Source organism: Castor canadensis, chromosome 5 (assembly GCF_047511655.1).
Source record: "Castor canadensis chromosome 5, mCasCan1.hap1v2, whole genome shotgun sequence".
NCBI lineage: Eukaryota > Metazoa > Chordata > Mammalia > Rodentia > Castoridae > Castor > Castor canadensis.
This window is the reverse complement of record NC_133390.1, coordinates 12,849,921-12,872,771: the sequence shown is the minus strand read 5'-3', so window position 1 is coordinate 12,872,771 and position 22,851 is coordinate 12,849,921. Positions and strand designations below refer to the sequence as shown.

General features: G+C 35.6%; 1 protein-coding gene across 1 annotated transcript; it reads right to left on the bottom strand.

Moving 5' to 3' along the window:
• Nucleotides 1-19,195: 19,195 nt before the first annotated feature.
• On the bottom strand, nt 19,196-19,782 carry Krtap8-1 (keratin associated protein 8-1). Its single transcript, XM_074072835.1, has one exon. The coding sequence runs from the start codon at nt 19,725-19,727 to the stop codon at nt 19,542-19,544; it is 186 nt and encodes a 61-aa protein (XP_073928936.1). The 5' UTR covers nt 19,728-19,782; the 3' UTR covers nt 19,196-19,541.
• Between the last annotated feature and the right edge of the window lie 3,069 nt (nt 19,783-22,851).

The following is a 22,851-nucleotide window of genomic DNA, read 5'->3' as shown; positions in this document are numbered from 1 at the left end:
CCTATCTTCATTGGCTTGAGTCCATGGTTACTTGACCCTGTCACTTTGGGCTTGTGGAAAGGCAGAACGTCATGGCACGGAACATGTGGCAGAGCACAGCTCTCATCTCATGGTGATTAAGAAGAAAAAAAAGACAGAAAGAGATCAAGAGGAAAAGGTCAAGGCAGTGCCCTAAAATCGCCTTCAAAGGCACTCACTCCAATAGGCCCCACATCCTACAGTGTCACCACTTCCCAATAGTATCATCAGCTAGGGACAAAACCTTCAACACATGAGCCTTATACGAAGATTAAGAGTCAAACCATAACCAATTCTAAGATCATAAGATCAAGAAAGCGATGAATACGAAGTCAAGCTAAAAGTTTCTGGAAAGTTTCAAGAGGATCAAGAAGGTTTTGTGACACAAAGAATCAAGGAAAATATTCCAGGGAGAGAGAAAAAGTATATAAAGGTAAAACTAGAAAAAGTCGTGATACAACTAGGATGCAACTGGTATTTTGACATAAAGGTCCCAGAACAGGTTATGTCTTTGAATCTCTTCCCTTTTCCCCCTGAACCTTGTCCCTAGTGATCCCATCCAGCCTCCTAGCTTTAAATACTCACCTGTATTGCTGACAACTACCAGATTTATAACCCTGCCCAGATCACTTCCTGGACTCATATCCGTGTGCCTAAGTGGCATCTCCACATGGATGTGATGAGTATGTCAAATAGAAAATGTTCAAAATTGACCTCCTGATCTTATGCCTTAGACCTATGCCTCTTACAGTGTATTTCATGTCACTTTAAGGCTGTCCTCTCCTGTCAGTCAGCCTAAACCTTATCATCTCCCTCAACAGCTTTCTTACATTTATACCTCACATCTAATTATTCAAAAAAATGGTAAATTCTACCTGTGAAACATATCATTTCCACTGGAAATAGCTAATTGGAAATAGCCTCTAACTGACCTTCCTGCTTCCACTATTCCTGCTTCCATCCCTACTGCTTGGAAATCTCTTATTAACATAGTATCCAGAGTGATCCTATTAAAGTATGTCAGGTTGTGTCAGTCTTCCTCTCTAAACCCTGCAATGGAGTGCCATCTTTGAATAAAAGCTTAAACTCTTCTATTAACCATTTCAGAATGCAATTTGATTTTTTGTTCAAGATGTACAAAACTGTTAACATAGAATGAAGTTGGCATTATACACATAAATATAAACTTAACAGTGATCTGCCATTAAATAAAATTACCAGCTGTAAAAATTCTTGTTATATGTTTTTTTTCTGCCTAAGTCTCATGCCTTTTGGGGACATTCTGAGCATACCTTGGAGAACTGAATTTTTGTTCAAATATATCTTTACATGCAATTTTGTGTGTAAAAGTTAGGTTTAAAAAAACATACTATCACATTAGGAGATAGAATTTGAACATACTAAGATAGAATTTGGACATACTAATTTTGTGGGGACTCAAACATTTAAACCATTGCAGACACAATCCTGAGAAAAAGAAACAGTGAAAGATTGAATAAATAGGTAACGTGATATGGGGCAAACATGTATGCAGGGAATAATAGTCACAAGGGAGCCAGGGAACAGGCTCAGCTCCATATCCACATACATTTTGCCAAACATCCTGCTCCACCATTGTTTTGGAGTAACAATTGACTAGGGTTGAGGCTACTTTTTGCTACAGCATTCAACAGTCCCCAGCAACAACCCCAACAGGGACTTTCCCAACTCAAGAAGTTAGCCAAAGACCTCATTTACATCTTATTATACTTATGGTTTCATACACACACTTCCCCTCAAATCGCCATCTTTTCTCTGAAGATACCTTATTGGGCAAATCCCTCCCTCCCTCTCCTCCTCCCGTCCACCATTGGAAATACCCTGCCTCCATTTCTCAGAAATCTCCACAATTATGTATATATATATAATCATCAGCATAATCATTAAACTCCATCCATGAAAGAGCCACAGAGCCAGAGCCCAGTGCACTTGACTTCTTGGTCAAGCTTCATGCCTCAGTTTCCTTTTGGGATGTACCAGCACTTTCTAATCTCTTCTGCTTTACGAAAATTTATCTTTTGCTCAAATAAATCTGTTCTGTTAAAGACTTCTCTGTTTGTCTGTCCTTGAATTTTTTCCTTGGTGAGACCTAAGATTTGCTGTCCTTCTCTCCTGACAAATGGATTCTTTTGCTAAATCTTTACTTTTAGTAAAATTGAAAATAATTTAATGAAGCTATCAAATTGATGAATCATTTAAGATTATTTTGTTATTAGATAATTATTTGGGGCTGATAACTCAGAAGAAGGTCAAGCAATTATGTGAAATTGCTATAACCAGATTTCCTCCATTTCTTTCTATTTAATCACATAAATAAAGCCCTCCATGCTTCATCTAAAGAACTAGAGGAATAGAAAATGTGGAAATTTGCCTCCTTCTAGCAAAGAATAAAGTTATTCAGCAAAACTTTAAAGAAAAAGTATGTTCATCATTAAAAATATTTGTAATATATTTTAGTAACTATGAAATTTATTTTATACTATGATCAAAGATGCACCAATACTGTATTTCATTGACTCTAAGCTTCCCTCAAATGTGTAGCATACCATCACTTTATTTACCATTAAGAAAGTGCAACACCACCCATCAATTGTCAAATTCATGCCATTTCAAAAATAGTAAAATGTGAAAACATATGCATGCATCTAAATATCAATGAAATGGTAATGATAACTGCTAATAACTGAATTTTTGTCCCTCTAAAATTCACATGTTGAAGTCTTAATTTAAACCCCTGATGTGATTTTATTTAGAGATAGGACCTAGAAGAAGGTGTAAGGGTAAAGGTAGGCTAGGGCCCCAATTCAGTAAGATTTAGTGTCCTTGTAAAAAGAAATATCAAAGTAGTGTTCCTCTTTCTCTCCCTCCCTCTCTTTTTCTCTCTCCCCCTCTCTCTCTCATGTCAGAACATAGCAAAAAGGTGGCCATCTTCCAGCTAAGAGAGAAGAGGCCTCAGTAGGGCACCTATCTTATTGGCACCTTGATCTTGGATTTTCCAGCATCCAGAACTGAGAGAAAAAAATTTTTAAGACACCTTGGCCTACGGAGTGTCTCAACCAGTAAAGTCATCTGCCTAACAAATGTGAAGCCCTGAGTTCAAACCTCAATTCTGCCAAAACAAACAAAGAGAGAGAGATAGGCTGGTAGAGTGGCTCAAGTGGTAGAGTGCCTGACTAGCAAACATGAGGCTCTGAGTTCAAACCCCATGAGTTCAAACCCAAGTACCTCCAAAAACAAAACAAACCAAAAAAGACTAGACAATAAAAAATAAATAAATGACAACTTACCTACAGTGTTTTGCTACAGTAAACTGAACTGAATAAAAATTATAACTTAGCCCAGAAAGGCAATTTTAAGACATAGCTTAGCAATAGATAAAACATCTAAATAAATGAAGTTAAATGTAAAATTAGGGACAGGTATGGTGGCTTATGCCTATAATCTCAGCTATGTGGGAGGTTCATGGTTAATTCAGGCAAAAAATGTAGCAAGACTGCACCTTAATAAATAAGCCCTGCATGATAGTTCATTGTCTGTAATCCTAGGTACACAGGAGGCAGAGGTAGGAAGATAGCATCCAGGCAAAAATGTGAGACCCTACCCAAAAACTAACTAAACCAAAAAAGGGTTTGAGACATGGTTCAAGGAGTAGGGTGCTTTCCTAGCAAACACAGGCTCTAAGTTCAAACCCTAGAACCACCAGAGAAAAAGTAAAAACAAATTTTAAATTATAATTTTCTCATCATATAATTATTTTTGATGAGCTACATGATAGAATAATTAATAAAATAGCTATCATAAAATATATTTCATTAGTAAAATATTCTATGGACAAAGGACAATGGAAAGATAAGGTAAGGAGAGACTAGATGTTAAGTTCTTTAATAGGGAGAACTTGGTTAAGAAGTTTTAATGGATAATAGTGTATAGCAAATGACAGTTGCACACAAATTCTACTGGATAATTGAGGATGTACTGTAGCAAATTTATTTTAAAGTAACAGTACTTAAAACATGCCAGAAATTTATTCTTTATATCTATTCATGCTACTCAGCTTCCCGTTAACATAACAGCTAACTCAGATTACAAAGAGGAAAGGTTTATTTTGACTTGCAGTTTGGGAGATTTAATCTATGATACAGTAGCCCCATTGCTTTTGAGCCTGTGTTGAGGCAGTAAATCACGGTGGCAGTATATGGCGATGTCACCTTCCAGCCAGCACAGGAAAGAGAGACAAATGAAGAGACCAGGGTCCCTCAATCTAATTTGAAGGCAGGCCCCACAAAGGGTCAAGCCCAGCACAATAGGCTGGGACCACACTTTTAACACATGGATCTTTGAAGAACGTTCCAACTGCAAACTATAACATTATTCCAACATTGATCTAGTGTTTTAGATAACACCTTTTAGAAATACGAAGAGCCATATAATTTTGTAGAAGTCAAGAAACAACATACTGACCACTGCCTGACTATGATTTTCCTCAACACTCGCATTTGTTTCCTTGCTGCTGGCACAATCCTGCCTCTTGTCAACAGTCAGTGAAAAATGCTTGATTCTCATGTAGTGTGTTTAACCTGAATGTCATGTTGCCCTGAATGTTGGCCTCATCGTTTTACTGACTGACAAAACAACGTTTAGCTCAACCAACCAATCTTTTTAGGGGAAAGGTCACTGCCAGTTATTACCTTCTCTTCTCACCTTGTTGGAAATAGTACTGCTGTTATTTTTTGCCTTTTGGCTGAGTGGATCTAGGCACTGAGGAATGGCAAGAATCTTCTAAAACAAATGTTATTTAAAAAAAATAGATCCAGTATCAAATATATTTTTTTAAGAGTACAATATATTCATAAATGTGATATTCTGAAAAAAAAGAATGTATTCCTAATGATCTTCCACCTGACATTGGAGAATAACATGAGTTCTGAACCTTAGAGATATTTCTGATCTTTGATTTAATATCTTGGCTCTAGCTGGAATCTAAAACAAGGAAATAAGGAAGTTTGAGAACAGTGGTTATTCAGTGATGTTCAATTCATTAAAACATTATTTCAAATGGTGAGTGACTGAAAACATCCTAAAATGTAAGTACTGAGATTAAATAAAAGAGGCTGAATTTATAAAGAATAATATGATGCTATCATTTCCCAATAATGTATAATTAATTACATAGGAGAGCATTCAAAATAATCACAATGCAGTAAAAGTATAAAATCTTTTAAATTTTTTATAATTATTATTTCACTAAGAAAATAATACTAGTTATCCTTAAGCAGTGAATAATATTTATGTTCTTCCTAACCTTCATCAGATGATGAAAAAGAACCAGTATTCTAATAAGAGTTTAGACAGTGGCATATAGCGGAAGGATTAATTATCACCTCTCATGTGTCATACTCCTAATAACACACATTTGTATCAGGTTCGTGTTTAATTATACGTTATATTGCTGATTCATTCCTGGTGTGTAACTGGTTTAGTTTGTGCAATATTTTTCCAAGCCAACATTTCTCTGGCACTGCCTGGTCCTCTGTCTCTCCTGCCAAATTTCATGTTTGCTAGTGACATTTTAAAGTTGCCTTTAAAAATTTGTTCCTTGTGTGCTCTTGCTTTTATCATGTGCTCATAGTCCAGTCCCCTTGTTGTGTTTGCCCTTGATCTAATGTCCACATATGAGGGAGAACATACGATTTTTGGTCTTCTGGGCCAGGCTAACCTCACTCAGAATGATGTTCTCCAATTCCATCCATTTACCAGCGAATGATAACATTTTGTTCTTCTTCATGGCTGCATAAAATTCCATTGTGTATAGATACCACATTTTCTTAATTCACTCGTCAGTAGTGGGGCATCTTGGCTGTCTCCATAACTTGGCTATTGTGAATAGTGCCGCAATAAAAATGGGTGTGCAGGTGCCTCTGGAGTAACTTGTGTCACAGTCTTTTGGGTCTATCCCCAAGAGTGGTATTGCTGGATCAAATGGTAGATCGATGTCTAGCTTTTAAAGTAGCCTCCAAATTTTTTTCCAGAGTGGTTGTACTAGTCTACATTCCCACCAACAGTGTAAGAGGGTTCCTTTTTCCCCGCATCCTTGCCAACACCTGTTGTTGGTGGTGTTGCTGATGATGGCTATTCTAACAGGGGTGAGGTGGAATCTTAGTGTGGTTTTAATTTGCATTTCCTTTATTGCTAGAGATGGTGAGCATTTTTTCATGAAAAGCGAGAGCACACAAGGAAGGGGTGAGGATAGGTAAGACACCTAAAAAATTAGCTAGCATTTGTTGCCCTTAACGCAGAGAAACTAAAGCAGATACCTTAAAAGCAACTGAGGCCAATAGGAAAAGGGGACCAGGAACTAGAGAAAAGGTGAGATCAAAAAGAATTAACCTAGAAGGTAACACCCACACACAGGAAATCAATGTGAGTCAATGCCCTGTATAGCTATCCTTATCTCAACCAGCAAAACCCCTTGTTCCTTCCTATTATTGCTTATACTCTCTCTACAACAAAATTAGAAATAAGGGCAAAATAGTTTCTGCTGGGTATTGAGGGGGTGGGGGGGAGAGGGAGGGAGCGGAGTGGGTGGTAAGGGAGGGGGTGGGGGCAGGGGGGAGAAATGAACCAAGCCTTGTATGCACATATGAATAATAAAAGAAAAAAAATGTGTTCCTAACCTTCAAGGTTTGTAATACTCTCCAGCTTAGCAACACTGGGAAAATGCAATGAGCGTGTCTATTCGTCTCTCTAGATCTGTATTCCTCAAAAGGTGATTTTGATACCACCTACTTGGGAGTACTTGGTCATATTGTGCTGATTTAAAATGCAGATTAATAGGATACACTGTCCACTAGTGACCTGGAGTATATGGAGGCAGAATCCTAACATATCCATTCTTTAAAAGCTGAGCTAGGAGGCACCCTCTCTTTTCCACCCCACCTCCCAACTCTGGGGGCTCTATTCTCTAACTTTGCATTTTTCTACCTCAATAGACTCCCCCACTTTGCTTGCAAAAAAAAAGATAAAAAATAAATAAATAAAAGATGAACTAAAGTTTTTGTGCATGCTCAGATTTAAGAAATATAGAACCATGTTTTTTGTGAAATTGACTTCACATATTTTACATCTCTGTCAAATTGAATAAGACACTTTTCAAAAACTCCCAGATTCCTTCAATTTCAAAGACAAAATCAATTGACTTGGAAGTTTATCCCTATCCCAGGTTCTGAATCTTAGAATTCTGTTCTTAGACAAAGAAGATGAGCAAAATCTATATAGTATAAACCCAAAGAAATCTGTCTCACTTAGTTACAAATTATGTAATTCCATTTATATCAACTTGTCAAAAAGACAAAGTTGTCATGACAAAGAAGAGGTCAGTATGAAAGGTATGTCTAAAAGGGGATAGCTTGGGAGAGTTTTTTGGGTGATAGACCTGTTCTATATCATAGTTATCATGATGGCTACATAGATAAATTCATGGGTTTTTTTATTGTTGATCTATGCAACTTTGCTCAGTTGATTACAACAAAATGTTTTCAATCAACTTGATAGTGAGTTTCGCTATGCATATAAAAAATCTTCTATTCGTTTTGATGATTGAGATTATATCCTTGTGTGAAGTTTCATTTTCCAGAGGGCTTTAGATCTATATTACATTGCTTTGCTACCCACATAAATGCTTCATACTTGATTGTGTTTTGATAGCCCCGAAGGCTTGCATTAAGGGAGATGGCTAGTAATATACCTTAGAAACTCATTATTATCTTAATTGTGGCAGTGCCCTTAAAGTAATAGTTAACAATAATGATGGCAATAATTTTTTAAAATAAAATTATTTCAGGTTAAAAGATAATTTGATGGAAATACATGAAAGAATAAAGTTAGAAACAGAAAGAAATATATAACTCTGGGATCTATATGTTGATCTATGGCTTCACCATCTAAATAAGAAAATTGCTTTACCATTTATCTTCTATGTCCATTTTTAAGATATGAAGTTTGATGATTCAGGAATGCACCAGACTGTGCAAAACAACTTAACATAACAAAGTTCACCTTTCTTGACCTTTTATATTAAAAGTCATTGTGTTTTTCATCTTCCTTTATATAGTCAATTAAGGATATTCAAGAGAATTAAGGTTATTTAAGGTTACTCAATTAAGGATACTTCAAGAGAAGGTATTTGTTTCCTGTGGAATGCAAGTACCACCTTACCATCATTGAGATTTATTTTAATTCACAACTTTCTCTTTTTCTGGTAATGGTTTAACCATTAAACTCATACAGAAAATTCAAGAAACCAGCCATATAAACAAAAGCACAATAAAAACAGACTATGATGATTCTAGAAGGGTTATTTTTAATTTATAGTTCTGTTGTGTACATTTAAGGTGAACAACAGAATATTTTGCTATATGTATATATGGTGAGATGATTAATAAAGTCAAGCCACTTAGCATATTATCCATCAGTATGCATAGTTACTATCTGTGTTTATGTGTGGTATAAGCACTTAAAATCTACTCACTCAGTAAATCTTTTAGTGCACAATACTACTAGCTATACAGTCCTCATGCTATGCATCAAATGTCTAGAATAATTCATTCTGCATAACTGCAAATTGGTACTCTTTGACCTACATTTCCTTATTTCCTCCTCCCACCTACCATGCTAATCTGTGTTTCTTCCCTTTTTTTTTTGGAACCACAGGTAAGAGAGACCATGCAATGCAGAAGACCTTTGGTATCTACAGGTATATGATTTCAAGGAGCCCATAGTTGAGAAAAAACTGCAAATCCTCAGGATGCATAGAGTTAAGTATTCTAAAACTACTTGATCTAATTTCCTATACAGTAAATGCAATAGATCTGAGCATCCATAACTTGAAACCACATGCAATGTCAAAAAAAATTGATGTAGTCCACATCAATACCAATCACCAAAAACTAAATCTGAAGATTTCGTGGTCTTTATCTCAAATACTAGGGATGCTTGATTCATTTTTCCCATAAGGTCACCCAACTTCTGTTAAAGACATGCTACCTTTCAACAAGTCTTAAACTAAACACATTCATTTTTACCTTGCTTCTGGGGCAAAATTTGCTTTCTTTAGGAGGCAGATTTTCACAAAAGTAAACCCTTGAAAGCACTGAACAGATCACACAATGAGGTAAACACAACTGGCAATAACACAGGACTGACAGGAATAACACAGGGTATGGCTAGGACTCCACACCCACTGAGTTGGGTCTTATGCAGATGAGAATTTTAAATTCTTGAAATTTCTTTTCTACTTTTATTTATTATTTATTTTGGACTCTGCTTGGTGAAAACCACATGTAACAAAGCCATGCATAAGGGGGGCCTACTGTACTGTTTTCTCTATGTCTGTTATATTTTGCTTAGCATATGTTCTCCTGTTTCATCCATGTTGTTGCAATTTGAAAAAGTATATAAATTTTAGTAGTGTTTCTATGTGCTGGATCAAGTTGGCCTTATAAACATTATGACAGAATAAAGATAACAGGAAACAGAAAGTATTCTTCACGAGCTAAATCTCATTATGAGGCAAATAACACACTGGAAATTAGAGAGGTTAGGACTAATCTTAACTCCAATATGGCTGACTCAAGGGTAGGATATGAATAAGAGTGACAGGAAAGCACCATGCAACTTGCCATGGTTTTTTAAATTATTTCTTAAATCAATGCACTGTTAGTTGATAGAGTAACGACAATAAAAAAAAAAAATTATCTCCCTGCAAACTGTAGTTGAACTACATCCACAAAGAATGAATCAAGAGAAAAGAACAAAAGTGAAAGTAGCATTTATGGAGCCAAGCTAATCATATTAGAATGTGAAAGTCAATAAGAAGCTCTCAAAGTTTTGAAGGGAAACATGAAAATAAAATTCACTGGGAAAATTTAAAATAAGGAGCACTATTCTATCAAGGAAGACTAAGACTTCTATCAAAGTTCAGCACACAAAGTTTATGACCTCTCTACTTTGCACAGTTCAATACCTAGAAGATATAAGATCCAAATTTTGTCACCCGGCGGAAAGTTGTCAGTACAACATCACTTCACATTCTATTCCTGAGATATGATATGTTCACATGGTCAAAAATTACTAGGGATTAAATGTCAAACACAGTCTGTAGTCAAGTTGCTGGAAGTCACCATACTCAAATCCAAACCCACAGCCCACTAGAGATCAGGTGCTTCTGTACGCAGAGCAAACTCTGTATCTCAGGCAATCACAACTGACCCAGAAGGATCCAGGGTAGATGCTGTCATTGAAACAGTCAAATGACACTTTATTTGGGGTTGAACATTTAGTAGCAAACACAACATCTCCTGAGAATGACTTGTACCATCTGTCCAAAGTATTCATACACACCAATAGAGGATACTGAGCCCTCTTCTTCCTTGCTATCTTCATTGCTCTTTTAAGTTTTTTGAGGTTGACACTTACTGTCCCTTTAATAAGTTTACTCTCTATAGTTAAAAGCTACCAGAAATGCCATCAAAGTCTATGTTAAAGCAAATTCCCCAATTTAACCATCAAAAATCAGGCTTCTAAATAAGTAAAAACATCCTTACTGTATTGCTAACATTGCTTTTGAGATTACAGACGTTTTCAGGGTGCACAAAAAGAAATATAAGGCTATCTAAACTATGAGGTTAAATATATGCAAAGATTCTCTAGGAAATTTTTGATAGATGATTGAGTCCAATATAGATGTTTCCAAAATTCTGTTATTCATATCTCATGAAATCCAGAAGTGTTTATTCCACAGTAAGAATCTATTCCACCATTTAGCTGTACTTATTCAGTGTTCAGGGATCATTTGATATTTATCAATTATGAGGAACTATATTTTACAGTTATGAGTATTTAATCAGTTTTTGAGGATGGCTCAATACTTAACTTTTTAATTAATTTTAAATTTCTTCAATGTTCCTTTTTTTGGAATGGAATTATAAATCATGTTTGTTATATAAATCCAGGTTTATTGCATAGACATTGGTGCTGTGCAAGATCCACCAGGCAAGAAGAAATAAGTAAAAAGAAGAATGTGATGTTTCACAGGGTCAGCAGTGTGACATGAGACATAAACACACAACCCCTTAAGAATCTACCCACAAGATGACTTTGCAATGGTCTCTTTACTCTTCCAAGTTCTATCCAATACCTGACTAACTATAGGCCAACACTCAGAAAGACACAAACACATCAGAAATTACATTTTATCTTTCCAACAATTATTTAAAGAATTTATTAACACATCATACATGTTTAATATTTTTAAATCAGTAAGCCAACTGATTTTCATTTATTTAACTGTTCCCTAAGATATGACCAATGTTACTGGAAAAAGGACCAGTGGGATTATTTAAATGGAGGAAAATGGGTTACAGTATGAAAGTCATTTATTTAATTCTTCACATTTTACTTAATTCCTTAATATACTCTATCATTTATTAAAGTACACTAGAAGGTAGCATGGAGCTCAAGGTATATTTTAGAAGGATTAATGAAAAGAATGAATTCTAATTTCTATTATTCCCTAGATTCATCGTGTCTAAATCCACTATTCTACAAGGATTCAAACCAAAAGAATCTTAGTGAGGCTATAGCTAACAGGTGGAAGAACAAAATATGGGCCTTAAAAATCAAGAATGTATAAATATATCCGTTTTCTTCAATAAGATGTTCAACAATGTCTCCAAAACATACATGCACTTGCTTATATTTTTGGTTTATCACTTAGAGTGGAATTTGGTCAATATGTAATATAATGAAAGGACCACAGCAGTAACATCAGAAGACTTGAGTTCTGATCTGAAATCGGCATGCAGTCTGTCTGACCTTTGGCAATAGTAATGCAGTCTGTGGGTCAACGGCAATGTTTTACAGCAGAGGTAACTACTTTGTGTAATTTATGAGGTTTTGAAAAGCTCTTAGGTAATGTAGGTCAGTATACAGTGAAATCTTGAGGATCTTGAGGTATAATACCAATACATGTTAAAATTGTTTGCTTTTGTTCCTCCCAAATCAAACTCTTAAAAGTAATTAATTAAAACTCTCTTATTAATTCAATGAACCAATTAAAGTTTCATACAGTTTTTCTTGGTCATAGCATCCATCAGAATTTCATCCTGGGTAGCTTCTGAAACATGTATTGCTGACTCTGTAGGTATTGGAGCAGGGTGACGGGGATGGATGTAGGAATTTGCATTTGTAAAATGCTCCCAGTTGATGCTAAGGCTGCTGCTCCAAGGACATTGAAAAACATGATTCTAAGGTGTGGCAGAGTGGCTCAAGCAGTAGAAAGCTTGCCTAGGAACCATGTGGCCTTGAGTTGGACTACCAAAAAAAGAAAAACATGATTCTACAGATGAGATAAAAAAATGAATAGAGTATATATGTGCTAGCCACATGTGTAATATATTCAATTAATTTTTAGTTGGTATTCAAATTGAACCAGTATGTGATGTGTACTTCAATATATACAGAAGTTTCATATTATTAAGATCAAAAGTAAATAATTTATTTATTTATTGCATTTAGATATTAATGTGTATATCAAATTAATTTGAATACCACCAAATCCCCTTCAGTTAACCTAAGCATCAAAGCTAACATCTTTTGGTAATCTGTAAAAATCAGTCTTCCTTTTACTGGATTTAAAATATGATTTTGAGCATAGAACAAACAGAAAAAAAAAACTCAAAATGAAAAACACTGACACATGTGCTAGAACAGAGCATATTTCAAGTCAGAGCCAAAAGTCTACATGTGGAAAAGTTCAGAGATGATGGTAAGACATCTGAAAGTGGGCCTGATCTTCTCTACACAGAGGCTGGATTTGGTCAAGCAGCATCCGGGACTCAAAGAAGAATATGATCAGACCAGAAACAGAAGACCCAGGTGTGCCATGTTCTCACTAGACCTACCAGGCAGACTCTCCTGTTGCCCATGATCTTTTATGCTGGCAGCCTGCAGGCTTCCATAGCCAGCACTGTGGCCCAGACCTTCCCAAGTATCCATTTGGGAGCAAGTTCTCAGGGAAGATGTCATAACAAATTATCCAGAAGAAAAGGATTTAATCAAACATCAAAGTCAAGCATGACAGCATGAAATGGGATCCTTCCTCCTTGTGACTCCCTCGTCACCTCAACAGATGTGCTAACAAAAAGTACCTTCTTCACTTTATTATTTTAATTGACACATGGAAATATCTATGGATACCATCTGACTTTTTGATATGTGTGTATATACATTATGCAACCTTGAAATCAGGGTACAAGCATATCTTTCTCCTCAAACAGTTATCATTTATTTGCATGAGAACACTCAAAATCATTTCTTGTAGCTTTTTCAAAATACACAATGAACATATTATCATTTTCTATACTCACACTATTGTGTAATAGAACACCAGAACTTATTTCTCCAAACTGTAACTTAGCACCCCTTGGAGAACCTTTCCCCATTCCCAGCCTAACCCTTCCTCTCCCCAGTCTCTAGTAACCACCATTCAACTCAACTTTTTTAGATTCCACATATGAATGAAATCATGTGGAATTTGTCTTTCTGTTCTTGACTGGTTTCCCAGTATCCTCCAGTTCTACCCCTGCTGTTACAAATGACAAGACTCCATATTTTTGGGCCAAATAGCATTTCATTATGTATATATACTATAGCTTTAATCCATTCATTCATTGATAAATGCTTCAGTTGATTCCATTTCTTGGGTATTGTGAACAGAGCCACAATAAACATGGGAGGGAGGATGTCTCTTTGATGTATTTATTTCATTTCTTTAGGACAGGTATCATTCATTCTTTACAACAAAGGAATAATATTCTTATTAATTTTCTAGGTCCTATTGACAAAAAGAAGAGATATTCATTGTCCTTGGAAGAAATTTCAGCTTGACTAACTCCCAAAATCAAAGAAAGATTCATTTTTATGGGGTTTGTCCCTGTAATAAGAAGTTACTTCAGTGTCTTCAAAGAGTTTTGTTAAAGTAGACTCTATATTTAATCCTCCAATTATCAGACTTCTCAACAACAAAAAACACAGCAGTTATAATGCCAGGCCATATTTGTGATTCACAGGAATTTACTGAACATCCTCATGCTTTATATAGCTCTCTATCAGAATTTGATAGGTTTTAAAGACATTGTTAGGCTTGTAGCCTAATAAGTCTTTCAAACTAGGAGCCAAAGCAAAGAAGACAAGCCTACAATCAACATAAATATATGCAGCCACATGCCATAGTTATAAAATGCTGAGTGCATGCAGCAGGGCAGGAATTGTAGTGTTAGTTTGAGTACGTATAAAACGGTACCCGGGAATTATACCTCACATTCTGCTATTGGGATCATTAAGGTTGTAGCATGGTACTCAGGTGGCCAAGGAATCTTTCTCCTTATAAACAACAAAAGCAAAAATTGAAAGTTAACAAGAAAGCACTGTGTGCTAGGATGGCCCTTTTTTTTCCCTTTACTTATTTCTGCACAGACTTTCTATTTCTGGACTGTGCAACTTTGAATAGCCTACTCACTCCATCATTACAAGTCAGGCCACAAAATCATTTTTGACACTTATGAAGAACTGTGCTGAAAATACTCTCTATTTGATAGCTCTTCATTTCCAAGGGACAGTTAAATGCATATCCCTGAGAGAGCTGCAGAGGTGAAATTGCTGCATCTAGCCAGTCAACCCTGGAGAAATAGCATCTGCAGCCACCCCTCCATTTCAGGAGGTGAGAGTCCACACATTCATGCAATCTGTTGTGTGTGTCATGAAAAGAAACTCTAGTCAAATATTATCATTATGAGGTCTGAGTAAATAATTTCCAAAAGATCTTATTGCCATAATGGGATTTCATTCACATTATTTTTATTGAAAACCCAATGCAGTGTGTAAAATCAATGCTGTACTATATTTTGGGGAAACAGTGGTGAACAAGACATGTATATTTCCTTCTTGGAGTACATGGATTCAGTTTCATTGAAGGAAGCAGGAGTCTTCTTTGGTAGTAGGGAGGTAGACAGCAGACTTCAGCTTCAAACACACCCAGATTAGAAGCCCAGGACTGCCACTTCCTAGATGTGAGACCATGAACACATCACCTTAACTTTCTACATTACAACTACTGCATATATAAAATGAGGTTAAGTAGAACCTGGAATAAAACCAGCGTCATAGGGTTATAAAGAAAAATAATGATTAGCTAAAAGCCCAGAAATATATATCAGTTATTTTGTTTTTCTGTAATTATTTTTGTCATTTAAATGACTGAGAAAACATACTAGATTGTGCTCAAAATGGTGGCCTCATCTAAAGTCTCAAATAATTTCACTAGATTTTCAGTGTCAGAAAAGATTAATGGGATAAAAACATGTGCTTACCAAACATTTAACTCAAAAGTAATGGTACTATTCTAAAAGTGTATAGAACAGTTTACTGGTGGGCTAGTAGTTGTTTGGTTGGTTGGTTGGTTGATTGGTTGGTTGGTTGGTTGTTGGTGTTTTTAAGTAGGATTATTTGTACATTATACCTTCAGAAAGCCATGGGTTGAACATGTCCACTGAACAAAATCTATAACATTTTGAGTGACTCTGAAACAGCCATTCTTTAGCTGAAGGGGAGTTGTAGAAAAATATCACACTCAGGTTAAGGATGGAGCATTTATAATTTGTGTTTTGCTTCCATTTTGAAGTTATTACCTTCTTCAGATGAGAAAAGAATTACATTTTAGATAAAATTTATCAAACACCAGTGTCATACAATTATTCTTTACTGTTTAGTGTTTATTGTCCACTCTTTACTAAGTGAAGAACTTTGATTTATAAGGTATTTGATCATCTTCCTTAGGTATGCATTATTTTTAAGGGTTTTCTTGGGGGGGAGGATGTCTGGAAAATAGGGCCAGTGTAAATCTTTAAGAAGAATGAATTCTTGTGGTTGAGATTTCTCTATGCTGTGAAAGCTCTTCTCTTGGTTTCTTGGATGAGAAACTGCTCACACATTCATGTAGAAACTGACTTTACCTTGCAAGACTGATGAGACTAGAAGAGAATTCAGTGGTACTTTAAGGAGTAAACAACTTGAGAGCAAACCTATAGAAGTGGGAAAATGCAGGCAAAGGTAAAATTAGAGGGAGGGAAAATTATTTGGTCATTTTTATACGTACAAATAATGTAAATATGGTGCAAGACCTATTAATATATTCACTACAGCTCTGCTATCTTCACATTCCTAATTGTCATAATTTCATGGCAACATCTTTATTGATAGTGTCATCAAATATACTAGTCACATATGGAGTGCCATTTGGAGACTGTTCCTCCCCCCAACCTTGTAACAGAGGACAAATGTTAAATGTTTTCAAAATAATCTGTAGGGAACACTTAGGAAATGTTTACTAGGACATCATGCAACACATTTTCTATCAAATTTAGTCTTGGAAAATTCTTTGAGACTTTAGACCTTCCTTGTGAACAAATGAGTAAATGTAAATTAGTATTCTTATATCCAATTGTCACTGGTGAATTATTCTTCTAAGTAACCAGTGAATTGGGAAGTATACTGATTAGAGTTGAGTGTCTTACTAGGTGAAGAGAATGCCTGAAACTAAGAGGTAGACATTAATGAAAAAATGTGAGAATACATTTTTGACATATAGAATATGAAAATGTTAAAATATAATCTTTAACAAAACTTGAAGCATTCAAAATCTTTATGGAGCCAAGTTACTTTTGAAAACAAGTTATTAAGAGCAAATTGTAAGCAGAGTGGAAATGGTAGTACTCTGGATTTGAGACAGTTATGCAATGTGATTCTGCCCACACAACCCTCAGTTCTAGACTCATAACTCAAGAAAGTACTTTCAAACATCAAGCAGCCATGCCTTTCACCCAGAAATGATTCAATAATTCCTCAAAACCATCTGAAAATATAGGAGGAACAGTCTCTCTCTCTCTCTCTCTCTCTCTCTCTCTCTCTCTCTCTGTCTCTATCTCTGTCTCTCTAAAGTTCTTCTGTAACTAAAAGGCCCTTAATATTTAAATTGTATTCCTCAATTTTTCAGTCTTTATTCAGCCTGGAAATCTCAAGTATATATACCATGGTTTTACAGTTAAGAGGCATAATTAATAGTAAAGTAGGAAAGAAAAACAATACTTCCCAGGGTGGGAGGGGGAGGGTATAAGGACAAGTGAAAGAAAGGAAATATGGTGAATGCATTTTATATTCATACATGAAAATAGAATAATAAAACCTGTTAAAATTGTTCTACAAAGAGAGAGGGAGGATGAGGGAAAATGATAGAGGGGGTGAATCTAATTAAGATACATTATAAGCACATATGTAAAAGTCACAATGTATCCCCTTGTACAACTATATATGCTAATAAAAAAGAAAAGCAATACTTCTTGTGTGACTTTGTAAGATGACCCCAACACCTAAAATGCACAAACAATAGGCTCCTGATCTACAAATGATTATTTAGAAGATGTCAGCAAATGGATTTTAACATGTTTCATGTTTATTGAAGAAATTGCCAGATAAAACAATCATATGTATTGAGTTTTTACTATATGCAAACCATTAAATGGGGCTTACCTCAATACCAAAGCTGATCTACAATTAGAAAGCTAAATCTAATTTCACTTGGTTCAGATCATCACTGAACCCAAGTGTAGCACTAGGTGTTCTTTCTACTCTTCCTTTAAATTTACCTAGAAAAACTTATTTGTTATTTTGTTTTGATGAGTTATGTATAAATATAGGTGAATCACTTCCGATCCTAAATTCAAAATAATACAGGAAGTTTAAAAGGACAAAAAATTTTAAAGTGTGAAAAAAGACCCTGTAATTATTCTGAACTAGTAGCATAAAGCATAAGTTACTTAAGATTTTTTTTAAAGACTACAGTTTTCCAGACCCCACCCCATAGAAAATTTTCTCATTAGAACTTACGAGGTTTGGATATGGGTATAAGTATTTTTAAAGATCCACAGGTATTAGACGTGAAATTCAGTTATAAGGGAGAAAGAGAAAGAGGGAAGGAAGGAAAGAAGAAAGACAAGGACAGAGGAAGGAGGAAGGGAGCAGTGCGTGCATGTGCCTGTGTGTCTGTGTCTGTGTCTGTGTGTGTGTCTGACATGACACATGAAACAATGCTTCTTCAAGTGTGGGCTTCAATGGTCTTTCCAAACAGCCTTTAAATTTTTAGCTACAGGGTGAATCATATGCAATAATACTCCTGCAGGCATTCAATAAAAAGTCAGCCAAGTTCTCCATCACTGAGAATATTTTTACTACATATAAAATTTTTCAACAGGAGAATTGAGACATGTTTGACTTGGCTTATGAAAGAGATATTGCTCTTCTCTAAAGGAACAAAGAAAAACTGATACAACTTCAGGAATACTCATTCATGTAGCTCATATCTTTTAAGAGTGAAACTCACACTACCTGTTATTGATTCTGCAAAGATTAAGAAGTTTTCCAACACTGCTTCTAACCTGGGTGATTCTAAGCTATAAAGAAGACACTCCGTTGATTTGATACCTGGATTTATCACTTCATGTAAAAGACTCTCAGACTCCTAAGGGATGTGTATACCTTCTCTACTACTTAATGCTCCAGAGTCCTTAAATAAGGGACATTGTAGTATATTCTATGATCCTTAGTCCCCAAGAAAGAGAGATCATAGGATGTTTCATCTACACCAACCTGAAAGTACTGAAAAAGTCCCTCCTGAGCTGGAATTCTGGGAGGACAGGCAGAAGTAGTGAAATGAGAAGGGAATGAATGAACAGCATACCAAGGTCACAGGGGTTGAATATTCTGTCAGGTGCTCTAATTTCTAAAAAACAATCCCTCTTTACCTAGTCTATTATAACCTGTATTAGATATTAAATTAATTCACAATTCAAATAAAGTTCAGATAGTCAATTTTTTCCTCACCTTCATCCTGTGATGAAGGATTATTTTCTTCCCCTACCTCTGCCCCACTCCCCACATCCAAGTGAGGAAAATAAATCCACTTCTCTCCCCACTCAGTGTACCAGAATACGCACACACCAAGAAAGAAAACCTCACTTGAGAACAAGAATATAATGCAAGTTGCAACAAATTTATTGGAAATATGACAGGCACATTCACAACTTCATCATGACAAACAGGCATGAATGTCAAGAAAAAATTTAGAAGTAATACATGTCGAGATGGTCGTCAAGTTTCTGAAAATGTTCCAACAATCATCATTCAGGGAAGGCAGCTTAAGGCATCATCTGGTTTTTCAGTTTCTTCCTTTGGGACTCTGGTTCTCATTCTCAAAAGCAGCCACTTGGAGGTTGGAGAGCAAATGAGGACGAAAGAAGTAGACAAAGGAGGAAACTGGAGATGTGCTACTCAGCTCTTGGGGAGAGAAGATTCTATCCCCCAGATATTTCAGCAAATCAGTAGAGAGCATATGGCCAGTATCTTCTGTAAGCCCCACAGCCATTGTAGCCATAGCCAAGGCCATAGCCCACTGGGGAGTAGGTGCTGCCGTAGCCACAGCCAACGCTATACCCCAGTGGGTAGCCATAGCTTCCCCAGTAGCAGCCTGGGAAGACAGAACCGGCAAAGTCGTTGTAGTACATTGTGTCTGGAGTGGAAGGCTTAGGTAGCAAGGGAATGAAGTGTGATGAGCTCTCTGGTCTGAGAGCCTCCTTTATATACCCTGGCCATGAGGTGTGGCCAAAGAAAACACAAAGCCTTCATTTTCATTCTTGACACCAATTTGCAAGGCCAAAAGCTCATTAATTTGTTTTGCTCTTGCTTAAGAGTCTAGAGTTGCCTAAGAAAGCTCTCGTGTGATATCATGCTGCGAGAAGATTCTTTCAAACAAATTATGTGCCTTCCTAAAAAAATTATAGCAGTGACTTCAAAGCACTTGATCTCATAGACCCTATCTATAATTTTCTGTAAACAGGCTTTGTAACGCCAAGAAAGATTCTGACGTTGTTCGCTCTTATTCAGTCCTCTGGCTCTGAATTTCCATAACAGAGACCTGGGGTTTCAATAAATGTGTTGAATGTGCTAATAAATGAAATAATACATAAGTAATGACTCCATCTCAAAATCAAAGTAGCTCTTGATGTTCACTTGCCTAAAGAATTCTCTTTTTTGGAGTAACAAGACAAATCCCATAGGGCTTCTCAAAAACATTCCTTTTTTCCCCCCTATCCACAACTTCTCTGTTTTAGAAACTGGTTAGAAAATAATCCTAATTATAGTGCCCATATGAAATATATCTAACATAATATGCCTAGACCACTGTTTGGATTAATAATCTTCTCATATCAAAAATGGAGCTTGTGGATTAATTCTAATACTGAATGTTAAATGAGTGTGATTTGTTGGTCTGATTCATTTTTTAAAGTAAACATTGAAAATAATAACACAGTAAAAATATAAAAATGAATGGAAATTTTTATCCTTAAATGTATACTGTTTTTCTATTAGATCTAATAAAATCAGATTACCTGACAAAAGTGATGATCTTATGAAGGGCCAGGTGACCATATGAAATCAATATTATTTCATTTTTAGAATGATATGCATCCCAGAAAAGGGAAAATTTAAAGAGGAATGCTTATTCTTCTTTAAATAGAAATTTAGTTCTAAAATCTGAATTAAAGTGATAAGATTGATTAAAAATAAAACTATGTTGGATCATATAAAACTGGCATTTGGGAAAAAAGAAATTTAAACGAAATATTATCATATAATGAGAAAGGAAAAAGATTTTAATTAATTGCTAAGTTCAATTATGCTGCTCTGCTTAAACATTAGATTTGCACTACCAATGTTAGACAAATGTACCTGACAGACAGATACAGAACATTCCACTCAGCAGAATCAGCCAGAAGGTACAGTGTTCTCAAACCTACACAGAGCATTCTCCAGGATAGATCACATAGGAGGCCACAAAGCAAGACTTAAAACTTTAAGAAGATTGAAATCGTATCAGGCAACTTTTCCAACTACCCTAGTATAGAACATGGAAGTTAATAACAAGAGGAAGACTGCGAGCATCAAAAATATATAGAATTTAAATATGTGCTCTGCCAATGTGTCAAAGGGGAAATTAAAAACTGTCTCAAAACAAGCAATGCTGAAAACAAACATACTAAAATTTATTGAACATAGTAAAAGGAGCTCTAGACTGAAGTTTATAGAAATAAATTCTACCTAAGGAAAAAGAAAGAGCTCAAACAAACAACCTAACTTTACACTTCAAGGGGCTAGAAGAATAGACAAGTATAAATAAATGACATAGTCTAAAAAACAATAGAAAATCTTTTTTAAAAACCTGGAGTTAGTTTTCCTAAGATAAAATTGACAAAACTTTAGAGAAAGGAAAAGGGGAGAACACTCAAATAGAAATGCAAGAGGAGATATTATATTTAATACTACAGAAATATAAAGACTTCATCCTCATACAAGTCTTTGGTATGCTAAAAGGTTGAATAACCTCAAAGAAATGGGTAAATTCCTAGAAACATGCAACCTGCCAAAAATGAATAATGAAGAAATAGTAACTATGGACTTTGAGTAGTGAGTAAAAAGTTGAAATCAGTAATAAAATATATCCAAAGAAAAACCCACTACCACATGTTTCACTGCTGAATTCTACAAAACATTTAAAGGAGAATCAATACCAATGCTTCTCAGACTTCCCCCAAATTGAAGTGGAACACTCTCAAACTCATTTTTCAAGGCCAACATTACCTTGATAACAATGCCAGACAAGGGCCCTATAAGATAAGAAAATTACAGACCAATATCCCTGATGAAAATAAGTGTAGAAACACTAGCAAATCAAATTTGTACACCATTCAAATGAAATTTATCCCTAGGAAGCAAGAATGGTTCAACCTATATAATTCAATATACCCAGTTAACACAAGAGTATAAATCATATGATCATCTTAGTGTATGTAGGAAAAGAATTTGACAAAATTCAACATGTGTTCATGATAAAAACTCCTACCAGACTGGAGGACTACACCTCAATATAATTAATAAATAAGTAGCACTCTTAAGGAAAACAAAAAATGTTTCAATAATTTTCGTTGCTTTTAGAACAAAATTTATTTTTTTCCTCTTTACAAGTATCTAAGATCCTTCTTCAGATCCACTCTCTTTCAGCTCTTCAAAGTTATGCAACTTTTCAATCTCAGGATCCAGCACATGCAGTTTGTTCTCCATGGAATTACTTTCCTCCTGCACTTATCATCACCTCTCTTGCAGAGATCACACACCAGCTCAATCACTTCCTTTGCAAGTCCTCTCCGCCCTCCCCAATTACCTAACACGTATCTATGTATCATGACAGGCCACCGTCTTTCTCATGCACATAATACTTATCATAACTGCCATTTAACATTTAATTGGGTGATTGAAATCTGTCACCTTCACTAACAAGCATGTTTTCATGACAGCAAAAAGTAATTTTTTGTTGTTTTGTTTTGATTTGGTTGGTTGGTTGATACTTAGTACCTAGTTCGTTACTTGGCACAATGTAGGTTTTAAATAAATATTAATTTAATAAATTAATGAAAGAATATTCAATGTGGAAGTTGATCGCTTACTTGCTGTGAGGATTTAGGGTAAATCTCTTTTCTAGTCTCAAATTTCTCAACTGTAAAAAGAGATGAGTTCACCTCCTGGGACTTACCACCCTACACATTATAGAAGTCAAAATCACTGATAGCCAAG